General features: G+C 38.4%; 2 protein-coding genes across 4 annotated transcripts in view; one reads left to right on the top strand and one right to left on the bottom strand.

Moving 5' to 3' along the window:
* The window catches only part of VASH2 (vasohibin 2), a gene marked incomplete at its 5' end in the record, with an annotated part of 33,429 nt that extends 30,166 nt beyond the window's left edge, over window positions 1–3,263 (top strand). Inside the window, one exon of the mRNA XM_082674620.1 lies at window positions 3,123–3,263. Coding sequence (XP_082530746.1) covers window positions 3,123–3,195 — 73 coding nt within the window. The 3' untranslated portion in view covers window positions 3,196–3,263. The remainder of the gene's footprint in view (window positions 1–3,122) is intronic.
* ANGEL2 (angel homolog 2) lies at window positions 3,213–25,271 on the bottom strand. Of its 3 annotated transcripts, none has more exons than XM_082674592.1 (9): window positions 25,111–25,271; window positions 22,627–22,952; window positions 17,850–18,106; window positions 16,375–16,444; window positions 14,750–15,171; window positions 13,721–13,847; window positions 13,247–13,304; window positions 11,017–11,180; window positions 3,213–9,407 (listed from the first exon to the last, which is right to left on the bottom strand). In XM_082674592.1, the coding sequence occupies exons 1-9, from the start codon at window positions 25,167–25,169 to the stop codon at window positions 9,256–9,258; spliced, it is 1,635 nt and encodes a 544-aa protein (XP_082530718.1). In that variant the 5' UTR covers window positions 25,170–25,271; the 3' UTR covers window positions 3,213–9,255. The 3 variants fall into 3 exon arrangements, with proteins under 3 accessions (XP_082530718.1, XP_082530719.1, XP_082530720.1); XM_082674593.1 differs by lacking the exon at window positions 25,111–25,271 and adding an exon at window positions 24,945–25,018; XM_082674594.1 differs by lacking the exons at window positions 22,627–22,952; window positions 25,111–25,271 and adding an exon at window positions 20,869–21,027.
* Between the last annotated feature and the right edge of the window lie 1,766 nt (window positions 25,272–27,037).

Here is a 27,037-nt window from a genome sequence, read left to right as displayed (position 1 = left end):
GAGAGAAAATAGGTCAGTGCAGAGTTATCCCAACCCCTGAGAAATGATATGAAGCTAGGGTCTTACTAGCATTATTCTCATATAGGAAGGGCAGCACCTTTCGAGTCTCAGGAGGAGGAGAGGTGTGACTTGGTGTTGAGGAAGATGCCAGGCCAGGAAGAAAGCATGTGCAAGAAAGGTTCGGAAACTGGGGTGAGCTAATTGGTAGGTGCTGCGAGGACTGTGGAGCAAGGGATTCTCTTGTTAAGCACAAGGGATTGCTAAACTTTCAGAGGCAACGGGAGATCTAAAGAGCTGCCATGGTAGAAAATTATTTCAGTTGCTATAGGGAATGATCCCTATTGAATCCTTTTCTAAAGCAAGGAATGCACATGGGTACTTCAAGCTTATCCTTTGGCCAGTGGATTTTTTTTTTAAATAAATTTATTTTATTTATTTTTGGCTGCATTGGGTCTTCGTTACTGCGTGTGTGGGCTTTTCTCTAGTTGCGGCGAGTGGGGGCTACTCTTCGTTGCAGTGCGTGGGCTTCTCACTGCACTGGCTTCTCTTGTTGCGGAGCATGGGCTCTAGGCGCGCGGGCTTCAGTAGTTGCAGCACGTGGGTTCAGTAGTTGTGGCTCGCGGTCTCTAGAGCACAGGCTCGGCAGTTCTGGCGCATGGGCTTAGCTGCTCCACGGCATATGGGATCTTCCCGGACCAGGGCTCGAACCCGTGTCCCCCGCATTCGCAGGCGGATTCTTAACCACTGCGCCACCATGGAAGCCCGGCCAGTGGATTTTTGACTACTGAATTTTCTAAAAGTGGGGCACACTGCGGAGGGGGGGAGTAATTTACCTTTCTAACCACATTTGCCTTAGGCTGATGCTAACTTAAGGGGAGTCCACTTGAGGGAGAAAGTTCATATTAGCTATTTGTGAAGACAGCACCACGCCAGGCAAGGAGACAAAACAGACTTCTTTCAGGCTTTATGACAAAATGAACAAGATATTGATACATATGGACTGTGAACCTGGCTTGTCTGCAAAATCCCTAGTTCTCCCCACATTAGTTGGCCAAGACTAGGGCAGAAATACAAGTTTAAGTTTGAATCCTCAAGCAAAAGCGTGCTCCCTTTAGCCGTCAACTCAAGAATGGCTCTTGCAGTTGTCCCCCGGAGCCACTCTACCAGGCCTGAGGCGGTGGCTCTGTTTATAGGGAATGGCTAATCTCTAGGGCATGTATGCGCTGGAGGACACCATTGCCCTGAAGGTCAGAAGCCTTAGGCGCTTTGATACAATGAAGGGTGTAGGCAAGGAAGTATTGGGATTTCTACCCACAGCCAACCATATTTATCAGCATCATCTGTGTATCCTGGGCACCAGGAGAAGATACACAAAGGAATGAGAGGCATGATTCCTGACCAATCAAGCAGGGCACGTGGTCCAGCTGAGAAGTAAGCCCCGTGCAACGGAGACAAGAAAGGTTACAAGTTATTTTCGTAGTGCCAAGTAGCAGGTCAGGGAAGGTTTTTGTACCACTTTGGATAATCTAGTTTCAGAGGGGATGATCATAGACTGCTAATGACTGTTCAGAAATGGGACATCTCTGAAAACAAGAAAGGGAGGGAGAGAGGGAGGAAGAGGGGAGAGGGAGGACCAAGGAGAGAGAGAATGAGAACGTGAGGGGTGGTAGAATTTGTTGCCGAAATTAAGCCTGGTGTCCTTTATCGAGCAGCACCCTAAGTAGAAGCTGGCTGTTGATTTCTCGTTCTAGCAACGCTGAATGACTTGGACCACATTCATGCCAAGGGAAAAACAAATTTATTGCTAGGAAATCTTTCAAAGGTATAAACCAAGAAACTTTTAAACAATTATATTTTCATTTTGGTCTCTCTCTTCTTTTTTTTTTAACACTTAAGACAAGGTTCAAGTGTAACCTAAAAATGTCTTTGATCTTCTTGTAAAAACGTGAAACTTTTCAGTTAGAACCCAGACATACTGGTTTACAATCTGGGTTATGTCTTACCAAAGAAGGTGAGGAGGAGGCTCTTTTTTTTTTTTTTTTTTAAGGAATTTTGCCTTTAAAAAAATTTAATTAATTTATTTTTTGCTGTGTTGGGTCTCCGTTTCTGTGCGAGGGCTTTCTCTAGTTGTGGCGAGCGGGGGCCACGCCTCATTGTGGTGCGCGGGCCTCTCACTGTAGCGGCCTCTCTTGTTGCACAGCACCGGCTCCAGACGCGCAGGCTCAGTAGTTGTGGTACACGGGCCTAGTTGCTCCATGGCATGTGGGATCTTCCCAGACCGGGGCACCAACCCGTGTCCTCTGCATTGGCAGGCAGATTCTCAACCACTGCGCCACCAGGGAAGCCCCGAGGCTCATTTTAGAAATGGAAAAAATTGTGAGATAAATCATGAGAACACTTAGGTATGATTTTATACTGGGAAGTCACCTAGGAAGTATCTTCAATGAAGACAGATGATGTGCTACTGAATGATCTCTTTCCCCACCTTGAAGTACTTTCTTACGACTTCCTATAAATGCTTGGGTGTACTGTCATATTGGAAAGTGCTTGAGAAAATGTAATTAGGGAAGAGAGGTGATTTGCCACTGAATGATTTTCCACACTGACCTGCTTTTACAGATGAATTCTAAAAGATTCATCCTGATTTTATACCCTCAAGCCTGGAATGAATAGTGACTGAGAATCTTCACAAGAACCTGAGTCACCTGAGACATCTTGTAGGTGCTGGGCTTCCCCAGGGCAGCGACACAAGGAGGCCAAGGTTTCTAGGAGAATCTGGTTCAGATGTTCAGTTCTACTGTAGTCAAACATTTTTAGACCCTTGCAAGGTTTACAGAAACTAGGTTTCAGAAGTTAGTGTGACCAAGTTCAGGCTTAAAGTTGAAGAAACTCATTCAGCAACATGTAAATTTTTTTTGAACTCTACAATGAAAGCCTATTAAAAGGTTCCTTAAAACCTATAAAGGTGGATTTGAGAAACAAGAGGTGGAGTTGGGAGCTAAGGCTGGTGTGTGTGTGTGTGTGTAGGGGGGGCAAATACCAAAAGGGTAGAGGTCCCTGACAATACTGAATGATCTTTCTGTCCCTTCCCCTCTCGCCTACCATCTTTCTTTTACCCTTAGGCCTGCATTGCCTGAAAAGAAGGTGGCTGATCTCAGCACTCTGAATGAAGTGGGCTATCAAATCCGAATTTAGGCCAGCAATACAGCCAGCAACAGGGCTTCTATGGTGCTTCTGTCTGCACTTTACCCAGCATCTTCAGGAGGAACTGCAACTATTTATTAAGAACTTGTGAATTTTATTTGTAAGGGTTCACTTGGAATAGACTCTGAGTGGGTGGTAACAATGAACTTTAAAAAAATTCACGAAGGGACAACCATGAAAAGGCTAAGTAATAAATCCCACTGCGGTCAGACTGTCTCCCTCACTCCAGATAGAAAGGATAAGACCATAACTGTAGTTTTATATTTTCCCATTTACCTACATTCTTTTACTTGTTTTAAACAGCAGTAGTAAATGTTCATGAAACCCTCCCTCCCACTTTTGATATAGTAAGGTAAACTCAATCAGTATTAATGTCTTTTTCAGCAATAACAGCGGCAAAGATTGGTGGGGTCTTTTTGTAAGCAGTCAATATTACCTCAGCATCTTGACATCAGATATGCAAATTTAATGGTGTTTTTTTTTTTATATTCTATTTGTATTGTTTCCCCAATATTTTCCATGGGGATCTCCACAAGGTCTGGAATTTTTTTCCTGGTGCACACATGCGATGAAATTTAAGGTATTATATATGCAAGTGTTTTACTAGAAAAGCACTGAAATTCTTCTGGCAATACGGGAAACCATTTTCAGGACCTTGGAGTTACTTCTTTCTTAAACCTTTCTTAAAGCATTCACTGACAGCAGTTTTTGTTCTTTCAAAACAAAAGAAAAGCACGTTCAGAAGCTAGTCTATGTTCTGTCACTAACATTTAAACTTTGCAGAGTCCAGCAAAAAGCACACAGGGTCATGAACTGTTACACACATTTAGCGGTATTGCAATTACCTCTGACAGTAACACACTCAAAGGCACAGGCCAGGAGTGAATCAGTAGGTCTTGAGAACCAGCTAACCTTGCTGATCCCATTTCACCTGATTTCGAAACTCTAAGTCAGGCCTCGATTCTGAAGGACTCACTGCTGTTAGAGATGTGTTCTGATGTCTTATATTAAGACCAAATACAACACGATGTGATTATTTTCCAGTACATTGCTTTTAGGTACCACTTCAGGATGCTTAGGAACTGGTATTGGAAAATACAATGAATTAGAGAAGCAGAACCTTAGTTTTAATGGAAAAGTCTTCAGGTGCAGTGTTACACCTTATAGTGTGATTTAGTCCACGGAGCACAGTATGAATATCCGGCCTGCATATGGTAGTTACAGTGTAACTTCTGGCTGCAGACCACACAGAATAACTCTAACAGCATACCAAGTCTGTATGTTATCAAGAGTACAGCTTCCGTTTCATATGTTTGATCTTAGCAACCATGCCAACTCATGAGACCAAAAGGCATATTTATGTGAAGTCTGCTAGTCAACAAAAGTGTTATTTCAGTCTCAGTACTTCCCCCTCTGGTTTTCTTTGACTGAAGTGTACATCTCAGTTAGATTAAAATACAGCATTAAGTTAAAAATTCGGAACTTAACCACTTTCCTCAAGCATAGTACTATCAGTTAGCAGAATTTAAAATGAGTTATCCTTAATCTTCACAAGATGAACCCATTTGCAGCCTCATGGCCACTTGTATTTAGATGTTTGCAGTCGCCAGTGAATCATTTCATTCTCATTCTAAAACAATACTGACCTAGCTCTCTCTCTAGATGAAATACCATCATCTGTTTATCAATCTGAAAATACTATATCCAATAAGTAGACTACTTATAACATTGCAATCATTCTAAGAGCTTGGAATAGGATTTTCCAAGTATTAAGTACTGTCCAATCTAAAATATGGAATGTCAAGAGTTGCATAGCCTCTTGTTTCCCACAGAAAAGGGGAAAGGAATAGGAATACAGCCTGTTTCTAATATGCTGATGTATAAGCCTTAAAACTGCCAACTGGCTTGATGATTCAATTAGTAACCTGATTTATTCCACACTCATTTCTTGATTTTAAGATTCATTTCCCCAAAGCAAGAGTTAGTCACAGAAACATGAAAATTAATTTAAAATGTTCTTGGTTGTTATTCTATTTTTATTGCCTATGGAGTATGTTAATTTCTAAAAGATATGAGAAAGGCAACAAACTCCTACATTCTAGTGAAGTAATTTAATTGATAAGGCAAAAAAAAAAAAAAAGACATGATTTACCCCCTAGAACTGATTTTAAAACTGGCTATAATTCAAAAGATAAAAAACAAAACTATGAAGTGATCTGAAATCTAGTTTTTAAAGTTATTAATGCAAGAGAAATTTTATGCTTAAGCCATTATGGCAATACATGCAAAGTTTAAATGAATGACAGAAATTTTGATTCTAGACTACATGTTGTGCTGTTTTGAGTACACTTTATTTCAGAAAGTGGTATTTAGTGTTTTCTATACACTCTGAAATCATGAGCATTTCACTTTTTCTAAGTCAATTATTTCATAAGGATTTTATTAATAGATATTGGTAAATAGAACTTTGGAAATCTTAATTCAGTATTCTTACTATACCCGAGGCTTTTGTAAGCTATAGTTTTATGTACAACCTTGTACAGTTTTTTTGACATGCAATTCAGAATCTTGTTTATTCTCTGGACTTTGTTCTGGCCAACACATTTTTTAAAATCTTTTAAGAAAAACTGTGATTGTTTTAGTGGGTATTTTTCTAAGTAAATGAAAACTTGTATAATGGTATTTTAGAGAATGCCAGATAAGTGCATGTTTCAAGTTAATGTTTTTCTCATCACCTGTATGTTTATACACAGCATGGGACTTTAATAAAACCATCCTGGAAACTCAAGGATTGTTTTCCTTCTAAAAATATAAATGGTGTGATTTTTTTCTTATTCCTCTTATTACATACTTGTCCTAGTAAACTAATTTATCACTCTGTCACCCTTGTTGGTAAACTAATTTATCACTCTCTCACCCTTGTTGTCATCCACAATTTTCAGACTCTGTGTTAAACATCACTCTATTTTGGTGTATCTTAATTCACTTATATTTTGGTATCACCCTAAGTAATAAAGGCTGAAAAGGGTAATGAAACAATTTAGAAGAGGCAACAAGTCAGTTACACAGCTTAGTACATCTACCACAAAATCTTCAGGCACAGATGTACTAGTACAATAATATATTAGGTAACTTACAGGGAAAAAGTGCAAATGACTTGACGTGAATGTTTCTCCAACCCCTTGAATTCTCTGGATCTTAGTTTTTTTATGAAAGCAAAGGGTTAAAAGCAGACCGCTGCTAAATTCCAAAAAAGATGATTTCAAACACGCATACAGATAGCAAAGGCTACATACAGTAAAGCATTTCATTACTCCATAATATATCCCTTTCCATTTAAAACTTAAATAGCATAGGGAATTCCCTGGAGGTCCAGGGGTTAGGACTCTGCTTTCACTGCCATGGCCCAGGTTCAATCCCTGGTCAGGGAACTAAGATCCCACAAGTCGCAGGGTGCAGCCAAAGAAGAAAAAAAAAAAACCCCGCACCCCCACACACTTGGATAGCATAGCGCTTGAGACTGGGAGATTTGGTTTCAGCAATTAACCAAATTTAATTTAATTTTGGCAGATAAATACAAGGATCCAACAGAGTTATTAACTCTTTGGACCGAAAAAAGTAAAGAAAATGGACGTTAATTTTAGTGGAGCTTTTTTTTTTATATAAATTTATTTTTGGCTGCACTGGGTCTTCATTGCTGTGCACAGGCTTTCTCTAGTTGCAGCAAGTGGGGGCTACTCTTCATTGCAGTGCGCAGGCTTCTCACTGCAGTGGCTTCTCGTTGCAGAGCACGGGCTCTAGGCGCACAGGCTTCAGTAGTTGTGGCTTGCACGCTCAGTAGTTGTGGAACACAGGCTTAGGTGCTCCGTGGCATGTGTGTTCTTCCCGGACCAGGGACTGAACCCATGTCGCCTGCATTGGCAGGTGGATTCTTAACCACTGCACCACCAGAGAAGTCCCTAGTGGAGCTTTAAAAAGCTATGATGTTACATGGACCCTTTGGCCTCCAGTACACAAAATAATACTTCATTCTATAAGCTAAAGTAGAAAGCAATTTTATGGATTAACTCTATTGAAGTGAAGCACATGAAAAGGGCCTAAAATCACAATATATTAATCAGGATACAAAAAATTAAGTTTTCATAGAGGTTTTCAGGGATGTTTATCAACAATACCTATATATAAAGTTAGTTAATAAATTCACACAACACAAAGTAGTAATCAATGAATCTTCATTTTTCTTTCCCCAATACTAAAAGGGGATAAATATACTATGTGCTGTTATTATTTGATGATGACAATATCTGCTAATTAGAACATACAATTTTCTGAAAACTTACTACGAAATGAAAAATCCTAGAACTATAGTTAATACTGTGAGAGAAAGACATTAAACAGTTAAAAGTACTTGCTTATCGCTATAATTTTTACTAGGCAAATCCTTGTAACCCACATGCCTTTTGGGGGTATTTATCTGGTTTATTTTTTAAACATTGTAGTAAATACTTTAGTAGAAAAACTTTTAAAGTCCAAGACTATAAAGTAGCTGCTGCTTTCTAATTTAAGATGAAGTATTCTATTAAGAAAACCCACTGTAAAAAAAACCCACTGTAAAACCCATTGTATAATTCAGTATAATTCAATATAAAATTACTACTTAGTAAAAATGTACATAATTCTTTGATCCCAATGTCTAAAAAAGGAAATTTTCAATTATGTTTAAAAATTTATGATTCAAACACTTATACAGAGCCAACTACAGGATATTTTAGGCCTGATCTTCACCACTTTATAAAAAAAATCAGCATCATCTCACACTGCTGCATAAAATAAAACATTTTAGAAACAAAACCACAACAGTTAAACCACAACAAAACAAAACAGTTAAAGTTACTACTTATGAGCATTAGGTCTCCAAGTTGATATCTCTCTAGAGTTTTGCTGGCTTCCTCTTATTTCTAAGGCAAAATAAAAATAACCTTATAGCTGCCACTTTGTTCCAAATATGTTTCCTAATAAAATAAATTTCTACAGGATTAGTTAAGTAAAATAAAATATCTTTCCCAATCCAGGGATCTTTTCTTGAAACCGAATATAAAAAAAAAAAAAAATTACTAGGGAAACACAAGGCATAACCCCAATCTCTGCCTCTCCTAGGTATCCTGCAATGGTCTCTGACAGGATGGAAAGTGGGCTTGTGTAAAGCACTTCATCCTACTAGTTATGGTGACCTATATTTCCCCAATAAAATGCAGGCATATTACACGACTCAGGATAGTAAGAAGATGGATTAAGCAGTCTGTACAATTTTGAAAAGCATTACTGAGCCCCCTCAAAAACAAACTATAATGGTTGGCTGGACACTTGTGAACCCGATGATTTCTGAGATGAACTACTTAGGACTCAACAAACATATGATCCTCATGATGAAATCGGGCCTCTGCAAGGGAAATGAGTTGTGGTTTGTAAGAACTCAAAGATATTTTGGATCCACTGTAAAGCTTGCCAAAAACATGAAATTCTTTACTAAGAGGACTAAAGAAACTGCACTATATTTAAAAATCACTGTCAATTTTACTGGAATTTATAATAAATATTTACAACTCTTTTACAATAAAGAGCATTTAGATCTCACTTGTCAGGAAAATATTTTTTCATTATCAAAAAAAGAAAATTGTTGTAAACTTGTTTCTTCTGCTACCTGTTTCAAGCATTTAACATAACCTCTTCAAAAATTCCATAGCATAAAAATAAGTAACATGCAAACTCTTAAGAACAACTTTACATTCTTTGAAAAAGAACATAAATGGGAAAGCACAGTATATATGTAATCAAAGAAGAGTAAGGGGCTTCCCAGGTGGCGCAGTGGTTCAGAGTCCACCTGCCGATGCAGGGGACACGGGTTCGTGCCCCGGGAAGAGCCCACATGCCGTGGAGCGGCTAGGCCCGTGAGCCATGGCCGCTGGCCTGCACATCTGGAGCCTGTGCTCTGCAACGAGAGATGCCACAACAGTGAGAGGCCCGCGTACCGAAAAAAAAAAAACAAAGGAGTCAGAGCTCAAGTCTGAATTTAGCCAATAAAGGCAGATGATCCGAAGAGTTATTTTCGTTTGGAAGTCCATTAACAGTCCATAAGTCTTGTTCTGTAAGAAGTGACAGTCTAGCTAGAAGTTTCAAGCCACCAACCAAAGCAACTTCGGCTCCTATATTAAAGAAACATATACATATTTAGTGAAACAACAGGTTACTGTAAATCATATAAATCTTTTTTTTCTTTTAAAACAACGATATATAGCTTGACACCCTTCTGGAAGTCTAATATGAAACAGTTTTTAGAATATGGTTAAATTTTTATTGCGATATAACCTAATTATAATTCTCTAACAAACAGATGTTTCAGATGCTTGTTTTTTTCTATTTCAGATTTTTTTCCATTTCAACTTCTGCAAATAATCTTTAGAAGAAAATATCAATGCAACACATAAGATGTTAAGAATAATTTGAGATTGACAACTACCTAAGAAATTCACCCATCAACCTTTCTGTAGTTGTATAAAATCAGACAGACCAAGCCACATCTGAGTAGGACGTTTATGAGGTGACTGCAGAATAAATTAGTATAGTTTGGTCCCAGACACTCAGTACCCATGGAAATAGAGTAAAAGAGGATGTGCTCTTAATGTTAACAGTAGCGATGCTGGTCCATGGCACACTTCCGCCACCTAGTGAGTGTTCTTCAGTATGACAACTACCAGAACCTTATTACAAATTCAAAGCAAGCTTATTTTGCAGAGTTGATCTAGCAGAGAAGAGTAAACCCCCTCCTGAATGTTACTAGTAAGGTTATCCTTGTGAAGGAGAAAACAAACAAACAGATGGGAAAAGAAAAGTAGCACTGAAAAAAGAAAAAGGAAAAGAAAAAAGGGGAAAATCAGGAAAAACAAAATAGCTGTCCACATTTAGGATTTTCAGTTTTCTGAATATATTTTTGACTTCCAGTTACTTTAAATGGCACTTTATTCTCCATGTTAAGTCCTTTGATTAGTATTTAAAATCTTGGGCTTCCCTGGTGGCGCAGTGGTTGAGAGTCCGCCTGCCGATGCAGGGGACACGGGTTTGTGCCCCGGTCCGGGAAGATCCCACATGCCGCGGAGCTGCTAGGCCCATGAGCCATGGCCGCTGAGCCCGCGCCCGGAGCCTGTACTCTGCAATGGGAGACGCCGCAACAGTGAGGCCCGTGTACCGCAAAAAAAAAAAAAAAAAAATCTTGTTTTCATTGAATCATACAAGGAAGAGTGTGTTATCACCTTTGCTTTTTGAAAACACATATATTATAGACTTCTCTTTCCAGGAAGAACCAATATTCCAGGCTCAACATGACAAAACTGTCAATTGTTGGCAGTACAAGCAAGGCCCTACAATGAAGGCAGCATACTTCAGTAAAATTTAAGTACAAAACTGTATGATGTTGCTGTCACAAGAAAAACATAAATGTATGGAGAGTGAAACCAAAGGGCAATATGAAAGATCTGTACTCTACCTCAGAAGCCGACTGGGACTGGAGGGTAGAGCTGTGGATATAATTCTTGGGTAATAATTTGCTTTGAGGTGTTCCACTGCCTCCAACTTTTGCAGGTGATAAACTGATTTACTCAAATATATAACCAATCTGCCAAATATATTACCAATTTAAAAATATTTTTAATTTCTAAATCTAAACATCTAGATGTTTAGCTAGCTTTCTCAACTTTAGCCCTGAAGTTTTAGTTACTGTGTTCTCAAGCAGAATTTAAGATTACACGCATTCTTTACCTGGCTGCCCAGCAACACCTTCCTTTTCAGCGGAATAGAAAATATAATCCACAGTTATGGCACTTCGGGAATGACAGGTGGTCACTTCTGGAATTCCAGTGTCAGGAAAATAATGTGAATAAACAGATGACAAGCTGAAATGGTGCTGTAACTTTGAAGATAATCTAAATTGAAAAGAAAAATTATTTAGCATCAAGTTCTTCATGATTTTTATAATTCCTATTTAAACCACTTTTTCACTTAATTTCCAGACAAAACCAGACATTAGGACAATCTTTATTTAAATAGACCATATAACAATTTTGCATTCCTTTATTCATGCAGTGATATCCAAAACCCATTAACAGAGCTGTGATACATGGGGTGGGGTGTGAGTGGGGAGCTCAATACTTAACCGAATAATGTGACTTTTAAAATTAATTATAACATATTTGAGAGATTCACTTGCGAATGAACACATATTCTTAAACAATTTATAAGTTTTTTGTTGTTTTTAAGAAGGAAAATTAAAGTGGCCTTTAGGAATGCTATTTAGAACTAACAGACTTCTGATGTCAGAGGGCTTATATTTTACCATTGCTGTTCTTGGTATGGTATATGAGATAATTTTGTACTGCATCTTTTTTTTTTTTCTTGGCTGCACTGCACGGCTTGTGGGATCTTAGTTCCCTGACCAGGGATTGAACCTGGGCCCTCTGAGAGCATGAAGTCCTAACCACTGGACCGCCAGGGAATTCCCTCATACTGTATCTTAAAACAGCTTCTATAACGGTTTACATTTACCCCACACTACAAATACACATAATGTTATGGGTAAAAGGTTTAAAAATCATTTCCTACTAACACATCATGAATTTTAAGGATCTTTTATGTCACAAAAGAAAACAAAATTTAAAAAAACTTTTTTTTTAATTCACCCAACAAACATTTACCAAGCACGTACTAATAAGTCCCAGGCACTATCTCATCTTATGCGCTGAGAATACACAAATAAAGATGTTGCTCTGCTTTTAAAGAGCTCATATGTCAATAAGCAAAGGTAATTGCTTCAAGATGCTCTACTTCCAAGTTTTAGCAACTTTTTATGTCTAAGGACTTATATTTACAATATTTTTAAATGTAAAATAGGTCTCCTGCAAACTGTTATCTTACTACCAACATTTCAGTTTACAGATAAAAGCTATGCGTATACACACACTGTATTTATATAGATACTTAAAAGTATCTTTTCTTATACCCCATTTTGTTATAAAAAGATTTTAGAATTACTCAAAACTAAGTAGTTGTTAGTAAGAGTAACCTTTTTATTAATCTTACTCAGGGAAGTTTTTACTTTGAAAGTTTTAATCACAGATTTTTATATATTCTTTTTCAAAAATTCAAAAAAATTGCTTTCTTACTAATTCTTATATATATTTTCCCAAAACAAGATATACAAAATAAAATAAGACTGAGGAGAAAGCAGATAAAAAGAATGAGAAAATTTTAAATGTTAAACGAAAGTCAAAGCTATAAAAGAGCACAATATGAAACAATCAAGACATTTCAAGAATCTCCCAAGGGACAAGATTTAAGTCTCCATCCTGTTGTATTAATATACATCTGTTTCTCAACCACAGCCCTAAACATTCATGATTCTTTAATAAAAAGAAATCCAGGCATCTTCACCCAGCTACCTCTGATGACCCTTTCCTGTAGTTTAAGAGATACGTATAATTGTCTTTTCTACAGACATATTCTTTTTTGGGTCAATTCTCCTTAGATTTGTTTCAAGATCCAGTAAGTCAAAGGAGGCTAAAGGTCCTCTTGAAATCTGAAAGATATTTTTCTGTGATCTTGACCTTTGTTTAAATATGTAATAGCAATAAATTTCAAAGATAATAAATTTACTAGCCTGTTCAGGTTCATGGACAAGCTGCTTCTATAAACAGCAGGGTTTAAGCACTTACTATTGTATGTCAAACACTGAGCTTTACATGCTTTGTCTCATCTAATCTTCACAACAACCCAAATTATAGATAAAGAAACTGAACCTTAGAGATGTTAAATTTCTTGCTCAAAAATCACACAGCTAAAAAGTAGCAAAGTCAAGGTTGGAACTCAGGTCTATTTGACTTAAGAGCCAGCATTCTTCACCAGCATAAAATATCATCAACTTCATTTTTCATCCAAGTGATTTCTTTACTCAACTGAAGTCAGCAAATGTCTATTGTTGCTTTCCAAAACTCACTTTTCAGCTGTTACTAGGACCTCTGTTTTGTCCAGCTGTGTTTGTGTCAGATCACTGTCTGGAAGAACAAAGAGAAATATATTTATACTATCAATGTATTGTTTTGTTCTAGCTTGCCTTAGTATAGTCCTTTTACTCTAGGAACAATATTTAAGACATATCTAGTTTAGATAGATGCCTAGTAAAATGGTTCATTCTGGTATCTATGTTTTGATGATCTCCAGAAATAGCAAAAATAAAACACAAACATTTCCAAAGCAACATGCAAGTAATTCACGCAAAGATAATTTTGGAAGCTGAATTTTAAAAAGGTAAATTTAGAGCTCTTAAAAAAAAGGAATAAGCAAACAACTATATGCTTTTATATATGAATATTCATCACTGAGATGTTATCCCTTTAAAAAATTTAGTTTTATGTCTTCAAATGGAACACTATTATCAAGAAGACTGCCAAAATGTATTGCAAACACTTACCTGTCTTTTCTACTTTTGGTACCTGCTGTACCTCATACACACAGTTCTGTGAGATACCTAGGTTTGGGGGCCAAATTGGAATAGATAAAATTCTTTGTCCCCGTGAAGACTGTTCCTGGCCAGATACCTAAACAAAATTTCAACAGGTATCTTAGGTGAATAGATTTTAAATAGTTTGTGTACTGAAAAGTTTATTTCTCAGATAAAAGGGAATCCAAGAATGGTAAATATTACCCTTTATTCATTACATGAATTATTTGTGCTTATAAAATCTTGTTCAAATAGAGTTCAGAAAGCACTTATTATTTACATGTAAATGGAAATCTTTTCCTATGCATGTTTTTGTCTAATTTGGAAATCTAAACGATCTATAGTTTTGGACTAATACTGCTCCTCCTTTTTTACTACCTGCAATATATTTCCTGCTACATAAAATACTAAGACAGATCAACTCTTATAAAATTTTAAACTATCATTCAAAACTCAGTGGTGGAGAGTTTATTTTGGTTAAATATACCGAAGATGAAATAATCTAAAGTAAGAAAAAGAAAGTACAATTAAAATAAAAACATGGGATAAATTACACTCAGCTAAAGAATTAAAATATTTATCACTGTATAAAGGGAAGCTTATATAATAAATAAATACTAAATTACTGTTTTGCCAACTATATTGGCCACATCCAGCATTCAAAATTCTATTCTGCCACCTTGTAAGTAGTTCCTTATTTATGCAGTACTCATGTCTGTCAACGCTTTCATTTTTCTTCTCCTCTCCCATTCTGAATTTTTTACTGCCTGTCAATTCCTCCAAGCAAAATGTTGCCACAAATAGATGGAAATTCAATAGGTGAAATTCACTCAAGTAAATATAATTACTTATCAGTAGCTGTAGCTCATCATCACAGGTTGGTAAAGTGAGGGTACTGACTCATCAAGGTTTTCAAATAGCCCAGTGATGACTACCCTCACTTTACAATGAAGAGAGAGACTAAGTCCACCTCCTAATAATGAGGAAGCAAGCACGTACCTTTCCTATGGCAAGTCCTTCATAATTCAATTTCCCTTCCTTTATAAAACTATACAGTGGAGAACCAGGAACAGAATTAAAGTCACCACACATAACAATGGGGCAGAAGCTGCCATCTTTCTGATGGGCAACACTGGAAATCTCTGCCAGAAGCATTGCCAGTTGGGTCAGTTTAATATCACCTCGCCTTGGGTTATACAACAGATGTGTGTTAGCCACACAGATTGCAGGGGAGGCAGCACTTGGGATTTTGGGCTGCAAGAGTAACACTAATCCAACATTGTCTCTGTCCAATAGAGGAACATCACGGCGGTAGAATTCCACTGGGTTCACTGATAAGAGGGAAAATTTGGAATGTTTGAAGCAAATGGCACAGCCATCAGGTTTCCTTCCTGTCCGCATCTTGTATTCACAGTGATAACCTAGAGGAAAGAAAAAAATTTTAAACGAAGATGGCTGGTTTTTTATATATGTAAGTATTAGAAGAACTGTGTTTTGCCACACACACACAAAATTATATATATGGCAAAACACAGTTCTCCTAATTTTTTGAACAATGTTTACCAAAGTGTATTCTGCAAAACATTAGTAATGTAGGATGTTAATAAGTGTTAGAATCAAAAAAGTCTGAGACTGGGTCAAATAGATTTTTTTACTGGCAGACTTCAGGGTTACATACGTGTACATTATCACCATTCTCATTTCCATCCTAACAAAAGTCAGAGTCATGACAAAGACAGTGAGGCCTTACAGTAATCTGCCCCCTCACCGCCCCCAACCCCATCTCTCTCACCTTTCTGCCTCTAATTCTTCCCCGCTTGCTCCACTCCACACACAGCAGCTTCACTTGCCTTAAGGCACTCCAACTTCAGCGCCTTTCCCTTGCTATCTCCACTACCTGGAAAACTCTAGCCATGGCTTGTTCCTTCACCTCCTTTGTCTTTACTCAAATGTTACCTTCTCTGATCATTTTGTTTAAAACTGAAACCTGACCCATTTGCTTTTCTCCAGATAACTACCATTACCTAAGGCACTATTTACTTGTTTGTTCAGTTTATTCTTGGCCTTTCTCCACTAGAATGTATGCTCCCCAAGGGCAGAGATTGTTGCCTGTTCTGCTCACTGCTGTATTCCCACTGCCTAGAACAGTGCATGGTGTACAGTAGGCACTCAAAAAATATCAATATTTGCTGCATGGATGAATGCGAAGTAGGCAGCATTTCTCAAACAGACAACCTGTTTCTAGAGGTATTCACTCACCAGATTTTCAGCTTCTATCCATTACACACGGTGGACACTGGTATTATATGATGATGAACTAGACACGATGGTCCCTGATCTCAGGGAACTCAGAATCTTAGGGCTCTGGGAGTAGGCAAAGCAACTCCTGGAAAGGAAGCTATTAAGGGATTCTTGCATACCTTTCCATCCGAATTAAAATTATGTATTAACACAAAAGGTCCCATTTGATATACCTCAATCTTTTCCTGACCTTTTGAAATGCATATTAAGTTTTTTCAAAATTAAGATTTTAGGTCCAAATACACCACACATCTTTGTTATTAGCAAGTTATACTTTAACAACCCATTAAGTAAATCTGGCTAAAGTAAAAGTTACACTGTACCCAATGATTCCAAACTTGGCCTGATCTCTGTTCCATAATGATCTTCTTGCACTTCTTGCAAACAAAGTACCTTAAAAGAAAAAAAATGGCTTGAATTAGAACAAAAATATGCAAATATGAATTTTCTGGTGCTTTTGTCTTTAAAAATAGGTTTCTAAAATTCTAAAAACCTGATGAAAGGAAATAAAAAATTTTTTTTTCCTGTAATGTATAGATCTATCAAATTAATGTCTCCAAATTTGATCAGCCCCCAAAACCCTGACCTTTAATCACATGAAGCCCTCTTATTATCCAAAACTGGTATTTACCAAAGGAAATATTTATAATTTATATGTTGGAATATTTTTCCTGAATTTACATGTTCATTAGTACTAAATCACCATTTTTTTAAAAAAATTTATTTTATTTATATTTGGCTGCACTGGGTCTTCACTGCTGCACGCAGGCTCTTCTCTAGTTGTGGCAAGCAGGGGCTACTCTTCGTTGTGGTGCACGGGCTTATTGCTGTGGCTTCTTTTGTTGTGGAGCATGGGCTCTAGGTGGGCAGGCTTCAGTAGTTGTGGCACATGGGCTCAATAGTTGTGGCATGTGGGCTCAGTAGTTGTGACTCGCGGGCTCTAGAGCGCAGGCTCAGTAGTTGTGGCGCACGGGCTCTAGAGCGCAGGCTCAGTAGTTGTGGCCACGGGCTTAGTTGCTCTGCGGCATGTGGGATCTTCCCAGGCCAGGGCTCGAACCTGTGTCTCCTGCATTGGCAGGCGGATTCTTAATCCATTGGCTGGCGGATTCGCCACCAGGGAAGCCCCTAGTCCTTTTTTTTTTTTTGCGGTACGCGGGCCTCTCACTGTTGTGGTCTCTCCTGTTGCGGAGCACAGGCTCTGGACGCGCAGGCTCAGCGGCCATGGCTCACGGGCCCAGCCACTCCGCGGCATGTGGGATCTTCCCGGACCGGGGCATGAACCCGTGTCCCCTGCATTGGCAGGCGGCCTAGTCCTTTCTTAAGAGATAATTTTTTGAATGCTATCATCTAAATAAATTTTTGCACGAATTATTTAAATTTTGAATCAAAGGAAATATTTACTGAATACTTAATATGGTGCCAGTCCCTGTCTCAAAACTGATCGATGCTTAAAACTTTTTGGATCTTATTTGAAACACTATATAATTATTTATATCAACAACCATTAGCAAGTTATTCCTCCAAAGTTATGATACCTTGTTAAAAACTGTTCCATCACTATATTTATATATTATTTATTTTTGGGCCACGCTGTGGCTTGTGGGATCTTAGTTCCCCGACCAGGCCCTTGGCAGTGAAAGTGCAGAGTCCTAACCACTGGACCGCCAGAGAGTTCCCTCATCACTATATTTAATGTCTTCCCTTCTTACCCTACAAACAAAAGGGATAAAACCATTTAGTTCAGAAATGAATCCAACTCTTCCTTATGTGAAGAATTCTGATGATATTTTGTACTTACATCTGCATCATAGTGTTTAATTTCTTTCAGAATATTGGGAAACCTAAAACTCCAGTGTAATACTGGCCGCTGGCAGTGCTTATAAAGGTGTGAATTGTCTTCCAATAAATCTTGAGAAAGTATATTATAGGACATCACTGAAAAGTCAAACTTGTTCTCACTGTCTTCACATATGGGGTCATCATTTTTGTCTCCTAGGATCTTCGTTTTTTCTTTATTATGGTTACATATATATTCCCAATCCCGTTTTATTGTGCCTGTTAAAATATATTAGATAAAATACAAAGAATTAATAAAAAACGGATCATATTTTTCCTGTATATAAGTATTTTCTTGCCTTTTAAACATTCCTATAGGCAATGAACAGAATGTTTTTCCCTAGGAAATGGCAATGTGGTACTTAATAACTAGAAGTTGTCATCAAGTTGATTACAAAGGCAGTAAAATGATACACTGACTGACCAAGAGGTACAAAACTGTTTAAAAGGGTCTAGCAAGTCATTTTGGAGGCTGAGAGTGTGTGTTAATAAAACTGACTATATTGGGGTCACGGTTTCTCACTTCCCCATGGTTACGAAGTGGCTCTGCCGCAGACATGCTCAGCAACTTCATAACCATGATAATATATTTGTATGTCACAGCTGGCCTTTCAATAAGGTGATTTCACATTGTATTTTATCACCTATTAGTATGATAAGATCATCAAATGCTTAACTAAGTTCCAGAAACAATTCATCTGAGAAATCTGGTTTAGACATGAATGAAGGGTATATAATGACAATAAATGGAAGTAGTACTTACTGGAAGAATGCAAACAAAATAAGCAAAAGAAATATTTTTAATGCACACCAAAGCAAAAGTTAAATGTAACACAGCTACAGAATGCTAGTAAATGATGATGCCTGACTGACAAAACTAGCATGCAGCAACCAGGAATGTGTGATAGTTTATATTCTGCAAAGACACCATGTACCCTGATAAAGTGATGAGAAGAGGATCAAATAGCATGAGATTTTGCAATTATAGGCAGTCTTTGACTTAGAAATGCCTACTAAAAATAAATATATATATGTGTGTATCACTATAGATACAGACACACACCACTAAGTATATATGTTTATATATATGTATATATACACAGACACACACACACCCCCTTTGATCTTGTCTTCCTCACCCCACCATTAAAAAGGATACTCTTACTGCCATGGAAGCCATGAAAAAAAATGTGGAACATTTTAGAGAATCTATAAGCTCAAAAGAAGGGAAAAACAAGAAATGGGATGAACTTGGGAAACAAAAAGATTTGAAGATGGACTTTTGAGAATGATTAGATGATATGAAAAAAATCTGAGCCCTAGAATATCTTCCTTTTCCTGAAAGAAGGTTTTCACTTCACTGGATGACAATCCCTAAAATTTCACCAATTAAAAATTAAATTGAAGAAAAATATTTTATATATGGGGGAAAAAAGACTAAAGGGAAACATACCACTGTTTTTAAGAGTAATTGTCTCTGAGAGGAAGGATTGTGGTCGATTTTTCCAAATCTTCTACAATGACAGTATATTTACAGTCAAAATATCAACACACTCTAGTGGGGAGGGGGAACTGGTTGAGGGCAGTCAAAAGGTACAAGCCTCCAGTTATAAGATGAATAAATACTAGGGATGTGATGTACAACATGATCAATGTAATGAGCACTGTGGTGTGTTCTATAGGAAAACTGTTAAGAGAGTAAATCCTAAGCAACCTCATCACAGGGAAGAATATTTCTTTACTTTTGTGTCTCTGTGGAATGACGAATGTTCACAAAAATTATTGTGATAATCATTTCATGATGTATGTAAGTCAAATCATTATGCTGTACAACTTAAGCTTATACAGGGCTGGTATGTCAATTATATCTCAATAAAACTGGAAGAAAAAAAGTGTCAGTACACTCTATAAAAATGCCAGTGAAGTAAAAATTTTAAAATATACTCTGGCAAATTGACTTTAATCAGGTTTCTTCCCTCAAAATCTAAATGCTGATATCTGCTGCACTGAGGGAATAGGCATTTTGACCAGAGGACAGAAGAGGAAGGTAATTTTTATGAATAGTGAGGTCTGGGTGGAACAGGGGAGTTGGAATTATGATACCATGAAGGTACTAGGAGCCTGAGGAGAAAGGCTAAGAAAAAATGGTGGAAGGAAAGAAAACCAAACTAAACAAAGCATTCAACTATTACATAATTTAGCCTAGAGCTAAAGAGAAGGAAACTATCCCCTTCCTTATCCTTCACTGAAAATGGAGAATCCTACCGCTAAAGGCCACAACTAAAGCAAATTATACTGACTCCACACAACTACCCTGAGATTTATAACATAGCTTCTATGAGGAAAATAGAACTGATTCTTAAGAACTGATTATCTAGAACACAATTCATTCATAAACAGGGGACTGTCTATGGTTTTAGCCACAAATCATTAAGTCTTTATATGTATACGAGATGGAAAGGGCTCTAGTCATACAAACAAAATGCAAGCTACCATCACAAACTTACAGCACCACCCTCATGACACCACTGCATTAAAATATGAAAGATGGAAGTCGAAAGAAATCATTCATACTTTCTTGTAGAATATGTATATATAAAGGCATATAAAAGCATTAAGATTTGTATAGTCCTGGCAATTAAGAGTTTGTAACCAAGTCTTTTTGCAATTCCATTTTTTAAATAACTGAGACCATCAGATTATCAAATTAATACAGTGGCTTTCAGACTTCTACAGCTTGTGTAACACTTTGGCATTACTTTTCATGTCATGACCATCAGTCCCTGGTATGTTGGGACTGGAGCTGGGATGATGGGGTAAACACATTTTATCCTGACCACATTTGCTTTTAACAAACATACAGAAATGTATTTGAATGCTAGGGTTCCCTGGAAGACAGTTTGAAAACTACTGAGAGAGTGGATAGTCTCTGGCCTTCACATACTTCACAACATAAATTCACACTACAAAAGCTTATATACCTTCCATGTCAGGAGCAACAAGGTGATCACAGCAGAGAAGACAGATGAATCAAAGAAAGTAAGCAATAGGCCTGATCGGGTTTTTAGGGTGCCTAATTAAAAGGTCATAATTGTGTCACACAAATCCTTCAAATACCACTTTAAAGTGATAGGCAAGTTAGCAATGCTGTTCTCTTGATTGAAAAGTAGTATTAGTGAAATATCAGAAGTCACAAATATGGCTTAACGAAGAGCATTTTCCTTATTCACAATACCTAGGAAGAACGGACATATAAAGAGTCAGGTTGCAATCAAAGTTTATCAGTATGTAAATGTAATTCCCCATCCATTAAAGGGAAAACAACAACACCAGGATTTTCTGAGTACCTACTATGAAGCCAACAGTGTGTTAGGCACTTTGACATATCTCACTTCATGCCTCCACAGGCTTTCAAAGTAGGCATTATTTTACACTGGGAAACCAAGGAGCAGAGAGGTTCAGTGACCTGTCCAAACCCACACAATTAGTGGTGGAGCAGAATGAGAGCAGGGAGCGGTTCCTAAGCCCATGCTTGTGTCACTACACCACCGCTTCATCTGAGAGCACACCTGATTTATAACAAAACGCTAAACAGAAGAGGAGTGTGTCGTCCTGATGAACAATGAATACGTGAATGAGAAGCTATCTCATGTCATCATACAGCCCTAGATTTATAAAGTATGCGTTGTCCTTAGGAACCTAATTTTAATGTCTCTAAATACACCTTTTAATCATTCAAACAAAGCTTTGTTTATAAACATATGTGGTGGTTAAGTGCTATACAAATAAATTTTCACTTTTGAGTGCTTAGAATTTCTACTTAAATGTGTAGTAGAAGTTCTACTTGAAAGAGCACTAACTAATCTAGCTCTGACTTCCAGGTGAGACACTGTGAATGCCATCCTTTGACAAACTTAGGTCAGCTTCCTACACTTTAACACTCACACAGCCTATTTTCGTATCTTCAGTAGGAATGATCTTCACTGAAAACCACAGCTCAGTAAGAAAGACAATTCCAAATTTACTTAGACAACTCATGTATACTTTGGAGGTAGGGCTTGGCTGGCGGCACAGAGAGCCTAGTGAATTGTTTAGAGTAAAAAGAATGTGAGAAAAATAGAAATAATCAAGATATCTAGAAAAAAGTGTCTCAAAGTTGAATAAGATGTGGTTAAAAGATAAAACTTCCCACAGACTCTTGAGATTATGTCTACAGACCCCAGTATGAGAAATATAAATTTAATAAGCTAAAATCTGATTCTGTAAGAAAATAGCTTTCATTTATGATTGTTTCTATTTAAGGAAATTCTTTTGTCTTATATAATGAAGCTAACATTAAAAATGAAAACATGATTTTTTAAAATAGCTGTGGACTCGCAAGCATACATCCACCAATTTCTAAGAAGTCTAAGGACCTTTGTTTCAAAAACACTGAATTTGAAAATTATTCTTAAATTAAACTTAATGTTTTAATCTAGTCCTCCATTTGTTTTCCAACTTTAGTCTATATGTAGAGTCACTTCTATTTTTACTGCCAGAAATACACAATTAATTGAAAATTTCTTTTTAAAAGTCTTAATTTTAAAAAAGAATTTCCTTTTTCATAACAGAAAACTACTGGCTAAAAATAAACACCAACACCTCTAAAACCTGCAGGTTTTCTTAAGGATTAAATATGAAAGTTTCAATTACTCTATGGCTTATGTCTATTTCTCCACCAAGATAAATGTCACCTTTACCTTGGTGTTTTCTTCGTTTTGATGAAGGCTCATCTCCCTCAGAGTTCATGATGTAACTAGAGAGATGAATCAAAGATGTCTGGCTCAGGTTGTCAGGTCTCCAGTTCCAGTACTGAAACTGAGTTCTAGACTCAAACAAACAAGGTGGTCTCCAATTTAGTGAAAAATGCCTACTACTGAAGTATGGGTAAGGAGCACGAGAATAATGTCCAGGCCACCTCATACAACTAGAAATATGTCTGTTCCAGCAACACCTTTGCAGATTCTCCCACGGTGCAGTCCAGTCTCTGCCGAGACTCTTCTGGTGATGGGGTAACATGGGGTATCTAAAAGAAATAAATACACTCCTTGAGGCACCACTTTTTGTTCAGCTGTAGCACACAAAATCTAAATGTTTCCTCAAGGGAAGGTAATGTCTAATATTTAAAATCTGACTTCTAAATCTGTGAAGGATGGGGGAAAAAGCAGCCATCACTTAACTACTAGTGGCAGTATCTCAATACTCTCCCTAAACAACTATGAATGGTATTCTAAACACTTAACATAGAATCCACCAACCTCCCGAAACACCAGATGCACTTCTAAAAGTCCACACAATTCAACTGTGTTGAATCAATCACCAAACTGTATTCAGAGTAGCTTTCTAGCATCTAATAAAACTCAACGGACAAATAAAATCCACAGCAAACATAATACTTAAATCAAATATAGAACATATAAGGTGACTACAATTAAAGTGAATCTCTCCAACCTGGGTTTGGAGTAAAAACATGCTTCTGAACATGTTTTTTATACCAAGGTTATATTTTCCAAACATCTTTATAGCTAACAAAAGACTATCACTACTTCATAAAAGTACCTCTCTTGCTAATCAGTAGGTAGATAATTTATTGTTTCATGCTACTCCCTTTTTTTTTCTTTTAATTTAAAGCACGCTTCTCCTTGAGGGAAATGAAAGAGAATTACTTACTAGAAATTCACCAACACTCCAAACCCAACAGCATCAATTATCTGATACCAATTATATGATAGGTTATAGCATGAAAAATGTCTCCAAAGTAGTGTTATTATTATTTTGAATAGATATATTGCTCTCAGGCTCTCCTAAGAAACAACGCAACTCAAGCACCACCTTCTTTCTACTACACTATTCTGGCAAAATGCTAGGATTCTGAGAAAAACTTCTATCCTTTCCTCCAGAATTCATTAAAGGTACATTTCCAAGATAGCGTCAATAATGTCCACTTTTATCACCAAAAGAATTTTGCTTAAATTGTATTTAAATGTTATTTGACTTTTATATGTTACATTTGTTTCCTTTTAACAGCATTTAAATTTTTAACTGTTACATAAATTTATTGAGCAGTTTACACATTTTCAAACTGTTCTCTAAACTCAATGTAATTGTAAATCTTTAAAGACATGACAAGGGTAGTGTATCCTGCTTTGTGACAACTCTGAAAGCCATAGAGATTTGGGGCTTGCCCATACATTTTCTATCTTAATAAGCTACCTACTGAAATATAATACTTGTACTACAAAACATTCTCTATATCTGTAGGTACTTAAACAGACTTTTTTTTTCTCTTAAAATGATGAGCTCCTTCACGGCCAGAGCCTTCTTATTCATTTTAATCTGGGGCTCTTCCCAAGTGCCTAGCACAGTGCCTGACACACAGCTGGTACTCAGGAAACATTGTTGACGACTGTCAAGTCCCAAGACTACAGGAGTTAAAACCAGATCCCCATAACTTATGTAAAAACTAATAGAGTGCTGTGCTTCCCACGTGTGGTACGCCAGTCGGTTTCGCGTGGTACACATTTAAACTTAAAATTTTTTATATCTAAGTATCCATTTCAAAATGTATTAGGAAAAAAAATCAGTATACCAAACCCAAGATCTCACGGATACTGCTTAGGGAGACTCTAACGTGCGCAGCACCTATTGAAGTGCTTTTTTAAAAAGTGAGTCAATTTCAAGAAAAATATCCATTAAGTAATATAGATGTGGAAAGAGAATTTGGTAATAATCGTAAAGGTTGGGATCCCAGTAACTAAAGTTCGAGAGACACCAACACAACAACAAACCAGCCCCTCCCTGCAGACCGGCAGCTCCCGGAGGGGGCTGCAGGGTTGGGGAAGGAGGCCGGGGACCCGGAGGCTCAGGCTGGCTAGGAGGTTGGGTTGGGGGAAAAGGGTCGGGACTCTGAGGCCAACCTGGTCCGGAAAGCACGAACCCGGCCCATGGCCGACGCGCTCCGCGCCCGGGCCCTGGACCCCGTGGGCCGAGCGCCCCTCCGGCTGCGCGCCGGGTTTACCTATCCCTCGGGGTCTCCGGAGGTCCGTCCTGACGGTACCGCGGCCCGGGCCCTCTTCCTCGTCCAACCCCCACTCCCCACCCCGCCCCGCCCCGGTTAACCCTGGCCGCCCGCCCCCAGGCCGCCCGCCCCTCCCTCCTCCCTCCCGCCACCCAGCCCTACTGACCTGCCTCTCCCCACCACACAGCGGCCGTAGCCTCTCCTCACACAGCGCCACGCTTCCATTTTCCCCCTCTGCGAGCGTCCAATTCCCAGGCCCCGGGCTCAACCTCAACCGCTACAGCCGATTTGGCGGCGTAGAGCATCGAGGGCTCCCCATCACTAGGCGTCGGGCCTCTCCGCCAGGCCGCAAAGCATGCTGGGAGGTTCAGTGTTGCCCGCCGCCAAGTCCCCATCTTGCGCCGCGTAAGTCACTGAGTTGCCTCTACGCCAAATTCTGTTCAAGAACCCTGCGCAAAGCGTGTGAAGCAGGGGCAGCCATTTCTGAACAGGGCAAAACACCCGACTTACGTCTTAAAGAAACAGAGGAAATAAACTAAGAGCGGAAGGTTTATTAAGGCTTGTGGGAGGGTTCACTGCAGTTACTGTTTAAAAGAAAAGAAAAGAAAAATATAGTGTATTTATATAATGTCCTTGGGAATTTCCAAAGGTGGATGCCCAAAGTGGGGAAATGCCCTTCTCTGAGTTCTGATAGAATTGTTGTACCACGGGTTATTTTCAATTAATTTTGTGGGAACACGGCCACAGAGCTCACTTTTGAACGTACGTGTGCGTCGTCTGTGTCTGTCGCTATCAAATTTAGTATAGGACTCTAGATTCTCGGAAAACATTACTTAGGTGGAGAACCCGTTCAAGAGACACACAGAGAGAGAACTGAGGAAGAATAAAGTGGAGGGGGAAAGGAATAGTGGAGGGGGAAAGGCCTGATGACCGCTTTTATAGGCTGTTTGGGAGAGTAGTGGAGCGATTTCTTGGGAAGGCTTTTTCCCCCCCCACTTGTGTTAATAAGAAAATCAGATGCATTTGAAAAACACTTTTTCCCTCCGTATACATATAGTTGATTTCCGTTATTTGTGGTAGTTATGTTCTATAAAGTTGATACCAGCCAGGGTTCTTGGCCTTCCCCCAATCAATAGAAATTGATAAGAGGCCAGATAAGGAATTCAGGCAAGGCTTTATTGGGGCCCCTGCTGCAGTAGGGGGGAGCGAAAACAAGTAACAGTTTCCGTTGTTTGCTCCCCAAGGTCGGTGGTGACCTGATTCCTTTTGTGGGGTGAGGGTAGGAGTCTGTGCAGTGGTCGGGCTGGAGGGGCTTAGGTTGTTTGCCCACCCCTTTGGTGTTGTTGAGTGCAGTATGCATGTGCAGTGCACCTTTTTTGCTCCCCGCTCTTCAGAAGTGGTAGTTGGGTTTTTTCAGTCTTTTTGTATCATGTCCATAATTTGCCCCAACTGCTCAAGCATGCACACAGTTATTATTAGTCCTTTAGAGTTTCTTTATATTTTATTGCTCAAGGAGATGTTTGTCCAGGTGCAAGCACGGCAGCAAAGTGTCCTAGGTCCCAGCCTGTCTCAAAGTTACTGCCAACACTGAATTAATAACTACTGAACCATTGCTCCTAAGGTAAATACAGTTAGGTTCCCCCAAGCCACTGGTTACATTTTAGTCACTAAATCAATACATAACCTTGTTTTATCTGTGTTTGTTTAAAGACACTTTATTTACTATATATTTTTGATTCAGTAACATTGAATTCATGACCAATAGCACGAATTCATACCTGAGTGAAGCATATATAACACATGTATTTTCTCCATAAGGCACATCAAGGACTCTAGGAACAATAGACAGCATTTCAGCACTACCTTTGGGGGCCATTTTTAACATAGTTTATTTTTTTTCTTTTCTTTTATTTCATTTCATTTCATTTTCTTGGCTGCACCCCACAGCTGTGGGATCTTAGTTCCTGAACCAGGGATTGAACCCCAGGACCTGGCAGTGAAAATGCGGAGTCCTAACTACTGTACCGCCAGGGAATTCCCTGGGGGCCATTTTAAACAAGAAAATCCCTAAGAAAAAAGGCACAAAAATGTGA

Source organism: Grampus griseus (genome assembly GCF_964374135.1).
Source record: "Grampus griseus genome assembly, chromosome: 1".
Taxonomy (NCBI): Eukaryota; Metazoa; Chordata; class Mammalia; order Artiodactyla; family Delphinidae; genus Grampus; species Grampus griseus.
The sequence above is the reverse complement of the archived record's forward strand: the minus strand, read 5'-3'. Positions and strand labels throughout refer to the sequence as shown.

What these genes read in the sequence shown, in the direction of transcription:
- ANGEL2 (XM_082674592.1), bottom strand. Translation starts at nt 25,169, where the DNA reads ATGGAAGCGTGGCGCTGTGTGAGGAGAGGCTACGGCCGCTGTGTGGTG. An exon ending in TGTGTGGTGGGGAGAGGCAG is followed by an intron (nt 22,953 to 25,110) that starts GTCAGTAGGGCT and finishes TATTTCTTTTAG; the next exon opens with ATACCCCATGTTACCCCATC. An exon ending in TTAAACACTATGATGCAGAT is followed by an intron (nt 16,445 to 17,849) that starts GTAAGTACAAAA and finishes TTTTCTTTTAAG; the next exon opens with GTACTTTGTTTGCAAGAAGT.